The sequence below is a fragment of the Antechinus flavipes genome, chromosome 1 (genome assembly GCF_016432865.1).
Source record: "Antechinus flavipes isolate AdamAnt ecotype Samford, QLD, Australia chromosome 1, AdamAnt_v2, whole genome shotgun sequence".
NCBI classification, from domain to species: Eukaryota; Metazoa; Chordata; class Mammalia; order Dasyuromorphia; family Dasyuridae; genus Antechinus; species Antechinus flavipes.
The window spans coordinates 678,620,082-678,634,675 of NC_067398.1; the positions used below are offsets into that span (position 1 = coordinate 678,620,082).

General features: G+C 40.7%; 1 protein-coding gene across 1 annotated transcript in view; it reads right to left on the reverse strand.

Moving 5' to 3' along the window:
* The window catches only part of FBN3 (fibrillin 3), a 100,992-nt gene extending 86,599 nt beyond the window's left edge, over window positions 1–14,393 (reverse strand). The window contains exons 1-4 of the mRNA XM_051975844.1: window positions 14,196–14,393; window positions 12,967–13,049; window positions 12,341–12,439; window positions 4,974–5,069 (exon numbers count right to left, since the gene is read on the reverse strand). Of these exons, the coding sequence (XP_051831804.1) occupies window positions 4,974–5,069; window positions 12,341–12,439; window positions 12,967–13,049; window positions 14,196–14,356 (439 nt within the window). The 5' untranslated portion in view covers window positions 14,357–14,393. The remainder of the gene's footprint in view (window positions 1–4,973; window positions 5,070–12,340; window positions 12,440–12,966; window positions 13,050–14,195) is intronic.
* Between the last annotated feature and the right edge of the window lie 201 nt (window positions 14,394–14,594).

The window sequence follows — 14,594 nt, forward strand, 5'->3', positions numbered from 1 at the left end:
AGGTGCTTAATAAATGCTTATGGGCTTGACAGCTTTCCTCACTTGGAATGTCTCTATACCAATAAAATCATGCAGGTCTTGTTCTTATCCTGATTAATTCATTTAGAGTGTGAAAATATAAATATGTACTAACACAAATTTGTATTTTAGGATCATAAGGCTTAATTCAATGATGAAATACTTCTAAAATTGTCAAAGACTGATTTTTTTTTATTACATTCAGCCTCAAATTTTGGTTTTTATTTTGTATCCTAACTTTATCAATCAGTTTGATCATTTCCCTTCCCACCTTTGTGCCATCTGCATATATGTGTGTTTTTGTTTTTTGTTTTTTTGTTTTTTGCTTTGGCAATTGGGGTTAAGTGACTTGCCCAGGGTCACACATCTAGGAAGTATTAAGTGTCAAGATTTGAACTCAGGTCTTCCTGACTTCAGGGTTGGTGCTCTATCCACTGCGCCACCTAGCTCCCCCATCTGCATGTTTGATAATGCATATGTTTTCCTTTATCCAGTGATAAAGGAAAAGTTAAATGAGTTAGGATTCTGCCTAGATTGTGGTCCATGGATTAGGATCCTGCCTAGATTTTAGTCCTCCAGTGGAGGTCTCCATCCAAGCAATCATGAGCCATTCACTGCTCTTCTTTGAGTCTAGTTACCTAACTAACTCCAAAATTATGTCATGGTCTACACCACTCTCTAGACCACATGGCTCTGTCTTTTCCATAAAAAAAACATGAAGTTCTTTGTCAAATCCTTTAATCTAGGTAAGTTATGTCTATAGCATTTTGTCTTTTCTCTACCATGTATAAAGCCCTAAAGAAGCCCTATGGAGGCAAGGCTATTGTGAAGTCAAGTTGTCAAATGATGAAATGAATCAGCCTTCAGGCTGTGTCACAGTGGATCTAGCTAACTAAGCACATTGAGGGGATTAAGATAGGGAAACCTCCATTGCTTTAAAAAGCCCTAAGCACCCAGCATTCTGGATCTTCAGACCAAGCAAATAGTGGTTATGATTTGCAATATGCATAAAATCACACAATGAATCTTATAGAACCTTTTCAATGTTCTTAACAGTGTAGATGACAAAAGGAAAGATGGTTCCAACATCCTTCCACATTACCCCTAACTTACATAAAGTGGGTCTAAGTGTGTGAGGATTTGTACTTAAGGGAGCCTGGACTCAGCTAGAGGGAAAATGAGCAGATAATGACTAAGTTAAATCATAGTGACAATTCTATTCTTTGGAAATGAAGATGCACGCTACTATAGATCTCCCCCTATTACAGAACATCCCTCTAGAGGAAGTCTCTTCATGCTTCCCACAGCATATCTCTCAGGGGTCATGTTATTTGTTGCAAAACATCTCTGGGGAGTAGAAGATGCTCCCTATGGGATCTCAACAAAGTTTCCCATGCAATAGCTCTTGGAGCTAGATGGTGTTCCTAATAAAGCATCTTCAAAAACTCTAAGAGTTGGAAGGTCCTCCTCACAAAATGTCTCCCAGATCACAAGTATGCATTAGTTCTTAGAGTCTTAGAGTATTCACAATAGGGAATTTCCAAGAGATGTAAGATACTTCCTGTGAGATCTCTTTCTGAGCTAGATTTGAGGGAACCTCCTGGAAGTTATTACCTTCAGGATATCTCTAAGAATAGGAAGGTGCTCTGTGCAATACATCTCCCAAAACTGGATGTCATCTTTTGGAGCCAGGTTATGTTCCCAATAGGGTATCTCCAAAAGTTAGGATATAGTTAGGATCATTTCCCAGGTCTTGATGGCGCTCACCAAGTAGTATTTCATTGGGCTAGATGGTATTTCTAATAGGGCACTTTCAAGAGCTCAATGTGCTCCTTAGAGAGCATCTTTGGAAGCCAGAGATATCCCCTCCAGTCATTTCCAAGAGTTAGAAGAAACTCCCAAAGAAACTCTTCCAGAAATGGAAGGCTTCTCATAGGTTGCTTATTGCAGAAACATGGAACTGTTTCATGGGGTATCTACCAGGCTAATCTAAAATTGCTAAGCCCACTGTAGGCTGAGTCTTTTTTTGAAAGATCGCACGAGTCCAAAATCAGCCCTGGAATTTCTAAGTCCACTAGGGAAATAATAAGAGCATAAAATTTTGAAGCTAGAAGGGACCTTAGAAGGCCTCTAGTCCCATCCACTCCTTTTGCAAATGAGAAAAATGAACTTCCAGGAGGGGAAAATTCCTGCCCAAGACCACACAGATAATAAGTGGCAGAGCTGGAACTAGAAGCCAAGTCCTTTTAGGATAAAGCCAACATTCTGTACACTATACTACCCTGATGTTAAAATCCCTGAAATGTTCAGACCAACCTGCCTTTCAAGGACCTCTTAGTTCAGTGTGGTCCTGGCCTAAGATCTGGGGATATTGAGAGACAATGGAACAGCCCCACTCCCACCATGACCTTTTAAGTATGTCTAGTGAGCCCCCTCCCCCACTCTTTGCTCTGATCAGTGCCCACTCTTTGTGTCCAGCTGACTGCACAGCTGGAGAGTCTGTCTGATTTCTGGGCCTAAGCTCAATTCAAGCCCATCTACCAGTGTTTTGGGAAACCTTCTGTTTGAAGACATTTTATGCATACAAGATGTCGGCAAAGGCTGCACAAACAAGTAAAGGTCCCTTTGTGTCTCACATCCCCCTCCCCATTCCCTTTTCCAGAAGAGATTTCCTTTCTGATTCTGTTTGCCAGATGTTCTTAATAAAGCAGCTTGACCTCCAGAGGAAAAGGGCAAGGACAATCTCAGTTCAAGTCCCAACTTTAACACTTATTAATAACATGAAGCTGAACAAATCACAGATCTCTGAGTCTCAATTTACTCATCCATAACAGGGATAATAATTTTTGTACTATGTACCTTACAGAGTTGTTGTCAAGAAAGGTCTATGTAAACCTTGAAATACTGGAAACGTTAACTTGTTATTGTTAATATTGTTGTTGCTGTCCATTATCACTTTGGAAATCAACCTAGCTATCTATACAGGATGTACCACCTGGATGAAAATTGCCTATTGACCAGATGATGAGATGCAGTTAGAGGAGAGCCTATCAAGTTGTTCTGTTAGAGAGATACTTCTGATTGGCAAAATGAAGTACCCAGAATTTGATAGAAAAAGAATCAAGATTAAATTTAGGATATTGTACTATGTCCTTTAAATTGTCTCAAGCTGCTGCTGGTCACCAAACCTATCTTTTTAAATAAGAAGAGATGGTCAAGTATAGTGAAAAGATCACATGATTGAGAGACAGCAGAAAGTGCATATCCTACTGCTGATACTCATGAACTTTTTGATTCTGGGCAAGAAACTTTCTCTAATCTTTAGTTCCCACATGTGAAAAAAAGAATAATCACACATGTAGTGTCTACTTTACAGGGATGTTCTGAAGGTGATTTGAGATAGATAGGGACAAGGATTGAGCCTGTGCTTTCATTGTTAAAAATAATTATAACTACTATTTATATTGTCCCTACTATGTGCCAGGCACTATGCTAAGAACTTTATAAGTATTTGATTGCCACAACTATCCTAAAGAGTAGGTCCTATTATTATGACTATTTTACAATTAACGAAACTGAAGCAAATAGAGGTTAAGTGGGCTGAGCTTGAACTGAGTTTTTCCTGACTCCAAGGCTGGCTCTTATCCACTATTCCACTCTGCCTTTAGGTCATTTTGTAAACATTAAAAAGTGATATTAATGTTGGCTGTTATTATCCCTCCAGGGCTCCTTATGGAACCCTCAGATCATAGGAAAATCAGACCATCAAAAGACCAGAATTTTCACAAATTGACAGACACTCAAGGAAGAAAAGCGACAAGAATTGCCCAGAATGAGAAGATATAGCTAAGTTATGATCTATATGAATGGAGGGAATGCTAATACCAATCAGGCCACAGATTAGTTGGAACATCATTGAGCAGTTAAATGGCACAGTGGATAGCACAGTGGTTTTGGAATCAGGAGGACTTGAGTTCAAATTCAGCTTCAAACACTTGACACTTATTAGCTATATGACCCTGGGCAAGTCAATTAACCCTGATTGCCTTCCCCCACCAAAAAAAAATTTTTTTTAAAGGTAGAAGGAAAGCAACATAATAAAATCCTTAATTTGGAACTATAAGAAAGCTCAGCTACTACAAAATACAACTCTTTACTCCAAGGTCACATAAATGGTAAGTATCAGAGAAGAATCTGAGTCTGAGTACACTTTGCAATGAGCAATGCTGCAGCCCTTAAAAAAGTCAAGGCCTCTAGGAAACTTAGGATAGGAAAAAGGCTGCAGAGTTCAACCCTAGCAGCCTGGGCTGGGAGGCCTCTGGCAGGGCACTCTCCCAACAGTTAGGGCCCAAGCTCATATCAGAAAAAAGCAAACCCCAGCATTCCAATCCCAGTGCTTTTTCTCAGGGGTTCTGTAGGTGATTCTAGAGGAGGAGGAGTTGCTGCAAAGGGAGAATGGGAAGAGGGGGAAGAAGAGGAGAGGTGGAAAAGGAGAAGGAATTAGAAGAAAAAAGCAGGAAAAAGAGTAAGAAAAAGGGATAAAGAAGAATGGGATGGGATGACATGTGCCTTTTCACTCTTATTCAGCCTCCAGATTACAGCTCAATTGAAAATGTATTTTTTTAAAGGTAAAAGCTGTTAATGGAAGACTTAAAGGGAGAGAAGTAGCTGGGTATCTAGCATCCCACAGGGTCCAGGATTTGAGCACTTCCAAACCATAGCTTCAATCTCCCAACCCAGTTCTCCTCCACCCACCTCCCAAACCCTCAATTGTGTCAAGGTGATTTTAAAAATGACCTCCCCCACAAAAGCCTCCCTTTTAATCCTCAGGTACCCATGATTCCTTCTCCTTTTGCTGGTCATCCCTCCCCTTCTCCCCCCCCCCCGACTCCACTGCCCCCTTAGCACAAGAGCTTTCTCTGGAGTTACCCCCTAGCACAAGACATCCTACTTACCTCTCTCACACTGGGGCCCAGTGAAGCCATAGACACAAGCACAGCGGTTGGGGCCAATGCAGCGGCCCCCATTCTGACAACTCTGCTCACACACAGCTGGAAAGAGAAAGAGGGGCCATGTTAACCAGGAGGGGTCAGTCCTAGATGGGATCATGGGCTCCAAGGGCAGCATACCATGTTTTCCTAGGGAAAGGGAGAGCTGGGCTAGCCTCTGGCATCTGCTACAAAATGCCAGAATCCCAGAGGCAAGGACTCTTAAAGCCTTGGGTTGGGAAGTAGTATAATCTATCTTGGATCTGTGAGGAAGAAGGAGAAATCCTCTATTTAGTATAAACCTTTCATTTCACAGTTAGCTAGTTGTCCTAGTAACTTGAGAGCTGAACTTGGAGTAAAAAAAGCGTCAGTTCAAATTCTGCCTCATATATTTACTAGCTGTGTGAACCTGGGTTAGTCACTTAATTCAATTTCCCCAAATGGAAAATAAAAATAATATTAACATTGACCCCACCGGGTTATTATGACTACCAAAAAAAGATAACATACATAATGTATTTGGTCAATCTTAAAGTTATGTAACTGCTAACTGTTATTATCCTTATGATCATTATTCTTATAGATGGGAAAATTGAGGCTCCGAAATCTAAAGTGACTTGTGGGAGAGCAATTTGATGTTCTGAACCGGGTGGTCTGACCCCAATCTTTCTAGTGAACCACATTACCACCCAAATTTTACTTCTTCCTTCCATAATTGGAAAACAAAGAGACTTCCCTTTACAAACACCTAAGGAGTAATCATCCCACTTCTGTTTAAAGGCTTCCACATGAAAGGCAGCCCACTATTTCTGGAAGCAGCCCATTCTACCAGGGGCCAGCTCTAACAGTTAGGAAATCTCTCCTATAAAGTTTGTATTTGCCTCCTTGCATTGATTTTTAATACTATTCCAGAAAGAGTGCCGAAGGATTATCATTACCCTATTCTTGGATACCCATATCATCAGCAGAGGTTACTTTGCAATTTACAGTTTGAACTTTGGCAGAATTACAGAATCTCAAAGATGGAAGGGAACTCTGGGGCCATGTAATCTGGCTCATCTTCGTCCAAAAGATCCCCCTTTACCATATTGCCAACATTTCATCATCCAACCTTTCCTGAAGACCTCCCAAGGAAAGCACCCACTTATCTTAGGGGACAATCCATTCTATTTTGGGATGATCTCATTGTTATCTTTTTAAAAAACTTTTAAAATCTTAGTACTGAAATGAGTTCTTTCATTGGGAAAACTTGGACTTCTGTGTAATAGATGTTCGAGAACTGGCATTCTGGGATTTGTAGTTTGAAAAGGGCAAGAATTCCCCCAGCTCTGAGAGTGATTTGGGACTATGCCCATCCTTGAATCAGAAGGCAGACTTGAGCCACGCCTGGGAATTAAAAAAAAAATACACACAGAATTTGTGAAAGGACAGATTGAGAGGAAAGGCTGGGGGATGGCAAGTTGGCATCCTTGACCTCACAAAGGATTTAATGATCTGAACCAGAAAGCAGAGGCAGTACAAGAGGAACAACCAACAGAAGAAATGAAGAGAAACCAAAAGGAGGGTGGAGAGATCAAAGTGTACTATTGGATTTCTGCTGGAATCTTGGAACAGAAGATTTGGGTTGAAACTGCTGGTTGTACCTACCTCTTTAAGGGCTAACAGAAGTTCCAAAAAAAAAAAAAAAAGTCTGCTCTTTTCCCAAACTCTCCTCCCTATACCTGTCTAGTAATAGATAATGTAATACTCCACTTACTCCTGGAAAGAGTAGAGCTGAAAACCACCTGGTTCTAGATTGTCTCTCCCACCCCACTCTTAATTTCTCACATCAAAGGCTGTAATTTAATATGCTATATCCTGTTACTAAAATTAGCTTCCTTTTTAGCCTGGGGCCAATCTGATGGTTTTCAGGTCCTCTTCTCTGCTGTTTTATAGAGTTTATGTCAGATGAAAGTTATTAGTCCAATCATAATAGCTGAGAGCCCCCAGTTAGGAAAATTCCTAACATTCAGACAGAGGTTTGGCTCTCAACCTTAATTTAAATTTTTGTGTATCAACCCCTGGCTTCTCCATATTTGAGACAAATCAGGATACCAGAAATGTTTAGGTAGGAGTAGTAAGCAGAAAGAGTATTTTACAATGTCTGTTACTGGACAGGCACAAATTGAGGAATTTAGGTTTAAAAAAAGTCTTTTTTTTTTTTTTTTAAAGCTTCCCTCAATCCTCAAAGAGATGAGTACAAGTAGAAGCTTCCATCTGAATCCTCTGTCCCAAAATGCCTAGAGACTTGATGGTGTACCTCAATCTCTTCCTTCTCCACCTTCCTTTTGAATTTTCCTTTCAGTTAAGGCTATTGGCTGCTGTCCTTGTCCCCGTGCCAATGATATTTTACAATTCAGTTTATCGAGTGCATGATGAGACGGATGATACCATTTCTCAGCTCCTTTCTCTTTGTCTATTCTTTTCAAGGATATGCCCTTTTACAAAACTTCCAGATGTAACTCAAGTCTACCATCCCACAGCCATTTTAACCTTACTTTGCCTCTATTATATTCAATTGTATATTCAATGATCCAGCCATCCTGGATCCTTCTCCACTTTCATTCTATCTCATCTGGCCTGCATGCCTAGAACAGAGGCCTTTCTCATTTCCATCTGTTGGAATTCTTTTCTTTTTGGGGGGAATGCCTCAGGTACCACCATCTCTGTCAACATTTCAAGATTTCTCTCTTCTCAAATTTTCCACGCGTTACTTTGGCTCTTTCCTCTTTCCCTATCCCATTACACTTGATATTTTACTTATCAGTAGGCATATAGTACTTTCTTTAATAGATTGTGAACTCAAAAACATTTTTAAAAAAAATTAATTGTGAACTCCTTGAGATACAAGGATTGTAATTAAAAAAAATTGTATTCCCAGAATAAAGCACAGTATTTTGCACAAAAGCATTCATTCTCAGAGTTTGCTGAATTATAAGAACAGTTGTAAATATATGGCAATGAATTAGAAAAGGAAATTTTCTGTCTTTTCTGATCTTGATCTTTCAAGGGAAGTGCTGGCTCACTTTTCCTTCAAAAAAATTTCAAGTTCATATCAGGGTAGGACCAATAAGAACAGACCTTCTTTGCACAAGGATTAGGAGATTAAGAAAAAAGTAGGGTGGAGGAAGGTGTGGAAGAGGAAAGATGATCTAATTGGCATTTGGAGTGATTACTAAAAAGAGAAAGATTTCTTGGATATGTAGGTGAAGTAAGACCAAAGACCAGCTGGACTCTATAATCATACTGTCTGCCTAATATTTGCCAACCAATATAGAGTTTGTGCTTTAAGGGAGCATGTTAAAATGAAGAGAATACTAGATTTAGAATGGAAAGATATAGGTTGGAATAGCCTCTCTGACATGAGCTCTTCTCTCTGAGCCTGTTTATCTATAAAATGGGAATATAATATAAAATATATTACCTATATCATAAGATTATTATATATTATATATGCAATATAAACGTTAAAGCATCATAGAAATGGAAGATAATGATAGTCTTCACCATCCATGTTCTTCTCATTTTTTTTGGATGGGTTCAGATAGAAATGGTCCTGAGACATGTTGTTCACTTGCTATTTATTCTTCTATATTTTTTGTTCTGTGGGATATTAAAATAACTACCTTTTTGGTAACAATGAAAATGTAAGGATGTAGATCCATTCCTTATATGTATTTTGTATGTCTGTCTACTTATCTACCTACATATTTGTCTATCCATCTCTCTCTTTCTCTCTCTCTACATATCTCTTGATTTATCCATCTATCTACCTACCAATCTAATCCAACCCCTATCTGAAGCTATCAATCTACATATCTATTTATATATGTATCTGTCTATCTACATATTTATTTATCTATTTACCCATCTCTCTCTGTCTCTCTCAATTTATATCTTCTCTCTCCCATAAGAACATAAGCTCCTTGAGGGCAAGAATTGTTTTTACTTTTTCTTGGTATCTTAACCACTTCACACAATGCCTGACATATAGTAAGTACTTAATAAATATTTGTTGATTGATACTGAAAGAAACTTCAGTATCACTTTAGTAGAAGACAGGACAACAGGGGTAGGTATTTAGTCAAAACCACATAATTTTGATTCCCTTTGCTAGATCCCTATATTTTGAAATTATTTTGTTCTATGTAGACGAAGAGCTATATTATTTGGTGTGGTAACATATTTAAAATATTGCTCTTGAGTTTTTATGTCTAGGCAACTGTGAACAACATTTCAGCCTATTATAATGGTCCAGTTCTAGCAGAATTTATTGGGATACTCTGAGGACAGTATTTGTATTATGGGGATTTTCCATCTGTCAGTCCATAAAAGACAACTAGCTACTGAAGTGTAATTTTAACCACCAGGTCATGTCTTGCTAGATTTTTGGTAAGTAATAAATTTTTACAGTCTATAACAATGTGTTGCCCAGTTTCTGCTATTTCCTTAAGTGATCTACATTGGTTGCTAATTCCAGTCTTCTTAAAGAACTCTTTTATAATTTCTGGTGGTACTGACATGGTTCTCAATTATCATCATAAATTCTTCCATTTTCACAAACCAATACACATGGATAAGCCATTTGTTTAAGGCTTCTCTATCAGCATATGGTTGGCTGAGTGTATGAGGATGTCATCCATAGAGGCCTTTTTGATTCCACTCTTGGATTGTAGTTAGTTGATAGGTTCCATCTGGTGGTAAACCATTTTTGATTATTCTATTCAATAAATACAATGGTGTACACCTTTATCAATCTTTAGGGAAATGATTTCTGTTTATTGCGGAAGATTTCTTACCAGTCTAAAATGTGTTTTAAGGATACTTATCAATTTTCTAAAATAGCCATTTTACACATCTGAAAGTGTATGCATCAAGACAGGTATCACATAGTTGTTAGTTACTTTAAACATATCCTTCCCATTCAACTTTGATTTCAGGATAGTTAGAAGTCTCTTAATGTGTTTTGTTGTTTTCAGTCACATCTGACTCTTTGTGACCCCATTTGGAGTCTTCTTGGCAGATACTGGAGTGTTTGTCATTTCCCTCAGAAAGATGGGGTTTCCTGACTCCAGATCTGGCAATCTAGCCATTGTGCCTCATAGCTATCCTATACCACCTACCTGCTCTTAACATATTTGTCCACAGCTTTTTCCTCTCTTTACACTCAATATGTTTTGCTTGGAGGTATCACCTATATCTGTTAGTTCAATGTGAATGCCAGATTGAAGTTCAAAGCCATCAGTCTCTACCTTACTTTGGCAAAACTAATAATTTTACACTTATTGCATCAAAATGATGTTCTGATGTTATCAGAGAAAGAGTTCATGCAATAAGTTATTATTATAGCTATAATCTTATTATTTTCATCTTTTTTATGAGGTTCAGATAGAAACGGTCTTGAGACAAGCCATTGTCTTGCCATTTATTCTTTTATGTACAATGTTCTATGGACTCCTTGAAGGTATATAAAATAACTGCTTTCTGTGGTTGAACAAAAGCATTAGGATGTGTGATTATCCTCCATAACAGGACTTCTTAATTTGGGGTCTGTGAACTATTAAAATTTTTTGTAACTATATTTCAACATAATTAGCTTTTTGTAATTCTATATATTTATTTTATGCATTTATAAACATTATTCAGAGAAATGGACCATAGGCTTTGCCAGACTGCCAAAAGGATACAAGATATAAAGAAGGTTTACCATCCCTGCTCTATCAGTTCACCAAAAGCATCCTTGACATAATTCTAGTAGCAGACAGGAAAACAGGGGTGATGTCCACCCTTTGTCCTGATCTCTAGATTTCAAAAGCTTTCCATTCCACATGGTCTAGAAATTATGAGAATTTGGTGTGATAACATCTATTTAAAAATTGTTCTTGAGGTTTTTTTTTGAATTATGTTATACTCAGGAGATATCTTCCTTTGTGGGGCTGGGGCAGGATTATCTGTGTTCCTGATCTTCATACCTATTATTGTGGCTAATAGACACACTACAACCGAGGAGGTAGTCACTTTCCCAGGTGGTAGAGAGGGCAGAGTGGCCCCAGAAGCAGGGAAGCTCAAGTTTGAGGCTAGTCTCTGACATTTACTAACTGTGTGCCTCAGTTCTCTCAACTGTAAAATGGGGATCATTAAAGCATCCACCTTCTACGGTTGTAGTAATGAGATAATATGTGTAAGGCATTTAGCACAGTTACTTCTTGACAGAGGCATTTCAGGGCCTCCCATTTAGCAATGTGGAAGGAAGTGTTTCCTTCCAACATGGGCATTTAGGATGGGAACACTACTACGGAAGAGAACTGGTATTGGCCATGTGTTTGGGCTGGTGTCAAGGACCAAAAATGGAGGCCATCTCCATCCCTGTCTGCATCCCAGTCCAGGTCTTAATTAACAGACTGTATAGCCGGGAGCAAATTCCTTTCCCTTCTTGTCCCTTATTTTCTCTAAGTATAAAATGAAAGTGCTCGACTAGATGTCCCTAAAGGCCCTCCCACATCTGACATTTTATGTTGTAAAGCCCTTCCTACCTCTGACATTCTATGCTCTAAGGTTCCTCCCAGCTCTAATATTTTATGTTCAAAGGGCCCTCCAAGCTGTAACTAATATTCTATCTTCTGAGGACACTTATAGCTCTGACACTCTCTTCTAAGGTCCTTCCCACCTTGATATTCCACGTTCTAAAGCCCTTTCCAGCTCTGACATTACATGTTCTAAGGTTCCTCCCAGTTCTGACATTCCATATTCTAAGGTCTCTCCCACCCTAATATTCCATGTTCTAAGGTCTTTCCCACCCCTAATATTCCATGTTCTAAAGCCCTTTCCAGCTCTGACATCCCGTCTTCTAAGGGCCCTCCCAGTTCTGACATCCTGGGTTCTAAGGGCCCTCCCAGCTCTGACATCCCATCTTCTAAGGGCCCTCGCAGTTCTGACATCCCGGGTTCTAAGGGTCTTCCCAGCTCTGACATCTTGGGTTCTAAGGGCCCTCCCAGCTCTGACATCCCATCTTCTAAGGGCCCTCCCAGCTCTGACATCCTGGGTTCTAAGGGCCCTCCCAGCTCTGACATCCCATCTTCTAAGGGCCCTCCCAGCTCTGACATCTTGGGTTCTAAGAGGCTTCAGACATTCTGTGATTCAGTTATGATTTTCCCCAAAGGAAGCTTCAGCTCCCTCAGCTCCTGAATCCCTTCCTCCTACCTGTTCTCCCCTCCTCCTCACTTTCTGACTGTTCTCTAGCCCTTCCATGCCTTTCTTTCCCCTCACCTCCTACCCTCTTTCCTAGGTCCCCTCACCTCCACTGGCACCACAGCTGGGGGAGAGCTGTCCATTGGCACAGGCACACAGATTGGGTCGGGAGCAGAACCCTTCCCCACAGGAATTCCGACAAATAGCTGAAAAGAGGAAAAGAAGGAGATGATGAGGACAAAGTGTGTGGATTGATTGCTCCATCTGCTGCTACATTGTGACAATGGGAACCTGGACTGAAGAAAGGACTCCGGGACACTGAATGAGAAGCCCCCAGTTTAAAACATGGTTCAGAGATTAACTTATCCTGTGATCTTGGGCAAGTTCCTTTTCTCCATTTCTCAGTTTTCTCATTTGTAAATGAGTATAATCATACTGCTTGATCTGAGATGAAATTATAGTCATGAAGAACTTCCCATCAGGAATTCCCATCTATGGAATCCCATTTTTTGGAGGCAGTTGAGGAAAAGAGAAATGGCACTCTTTGGGGAAGGACAGGGATCTTCCGGTTCAGACTTAGAAAAAGCCGATGATTTCAAGAGTCCCTTTCTCAACTTCTCCCATTCTCCTTGTAGAGCAAAGTCTGGTTTCCTTTCTTAGAAGCGGGAGGGGGGGCATTTTGCAGGTACTCCTTCCCCCACCACTATCAGGTCCAGGGCTGGATTTCACTTACGGACAATGCACTGATTTCCCCCAGGGAGGGTCCTCCAGCCTGGGCAGCAGTAAGAATGAAAGCGGGAGCCACAAACATTTGGCCTGGAAAAGAACAAGGGACATAGCATGAGTGCTCACACACAAGTTCCCAGCCTCCAGCACAGCATCTTAGATCCAGGGGGCAAGGACTTAAGGAAAGAAAGAGGCCCTTTCTCAACTGCCAAGAACCTAGGGAGAGTAGCCTTGATCATTTCCCCAGGAACTAAGGAGAATGGAGTGCTCCCTGGAGTGTCATGGTGGGGGCTATAAACAGGGTTGAGAGAAAGTAATTAACTCTAGGCCAATGAAAGCGAACCACAAGGCCCAAGGGCTAAATCCAGCAGCTCCCTGGCCCACTATTGAGCTTGAGAAAAAAGCTCACAGACCAGCTAGATCTGGCCCTCAGGCAGCAGCAGCATGACAGCTCTGGGCACATAATACTGATCTGAAAATGTCGGGAAAGTGGCAGCTTGGGTCTACTCCCACAGGGCATTATGGGCACCACTATATTGAGATTCAGGATACCTCAGCCCTTGTTGGCAGGCCCAGGGCTTCCTCTAGCTTGCTATTTAGATCGACAGCTCTAATATCAAAATGAGATAATTATTTATAAAGCACTTTGTAAACCTTGAAGTTAGCTATTACTATTAACTATTTAATTAACTAATTAATTAATTAATCAACTGGATGATATGGTGGATGGCAAGCTGGACTTGGACCTGGAGTCAGGAAGATCTGCATTCAAATCCTTACTAGCTGTATGATCCTGTGAAAGTCATTTACCTCTGCCTGCCTCAGTTTCCTCAACTTACCTCCCAGAGTTATTGTAAAGATAATAATGTAAAGCTTAGCACCATGACTGGCCCCTAATAGATATTACATAAATACTAACTCCCTTCCCTTCCTTAATAGCCTTTTCTGTCCACTGAGTCTCAGGGGCCTCTTGGCTTTCTTTGCTCTCCCTTTCTCCCTGGGTTCTCTCATTTTTATGTTTCCCCTCCCGCATGATTTACTCTCGGATTGGGGATAAAGGGAGGATATAGGTAGAAAGAGGGAGAAGGAAGCTGTTAGTAAGGGACCCTTTGAGGGAAAACCTGAAGCAATCCTCCCAAGGCCAGAGTGGAGAGGCCTCTGATAGTGTCCACCTTTTTCTCTCAGTAGCCTCTCCCCATTACCCTACAGAAGGGAGGGATCTTGGTATGAACATACCCTCTTAAGGTGTCAAAGCCTCTCCTCCGAACCCGGCTCAAGGCTGGTGCCTCCTCAGAGCCAGGTTTTTCTGCCCGAATGGCTCCTTCCCATTGGGCTTGGGCCATGCAGACCAGTGTTGTCCATCCCAGCAGGATCTTGGTCAGCCCGCTCCCAGCCATGGTCAGGAAGCCTGCCTGTTCCCCTGGCCCGTCCCTTGAGGCTCAGTCCCCAGGACTGATCGTCACAGGCTCTTGTCCTAGGGTAGTAGGAGAGGGGGAAGAAGCAGGACTGAATAATGGCATCCAAGCACGTCAAGAGGAACAAAGAATTTTTCCCCCAACAACTGAGATTGCTTGGGTCATTATCCCCATTTTACAGATGGGAAAATTGAATTTCAGAACATGGATTTTTGGAGGA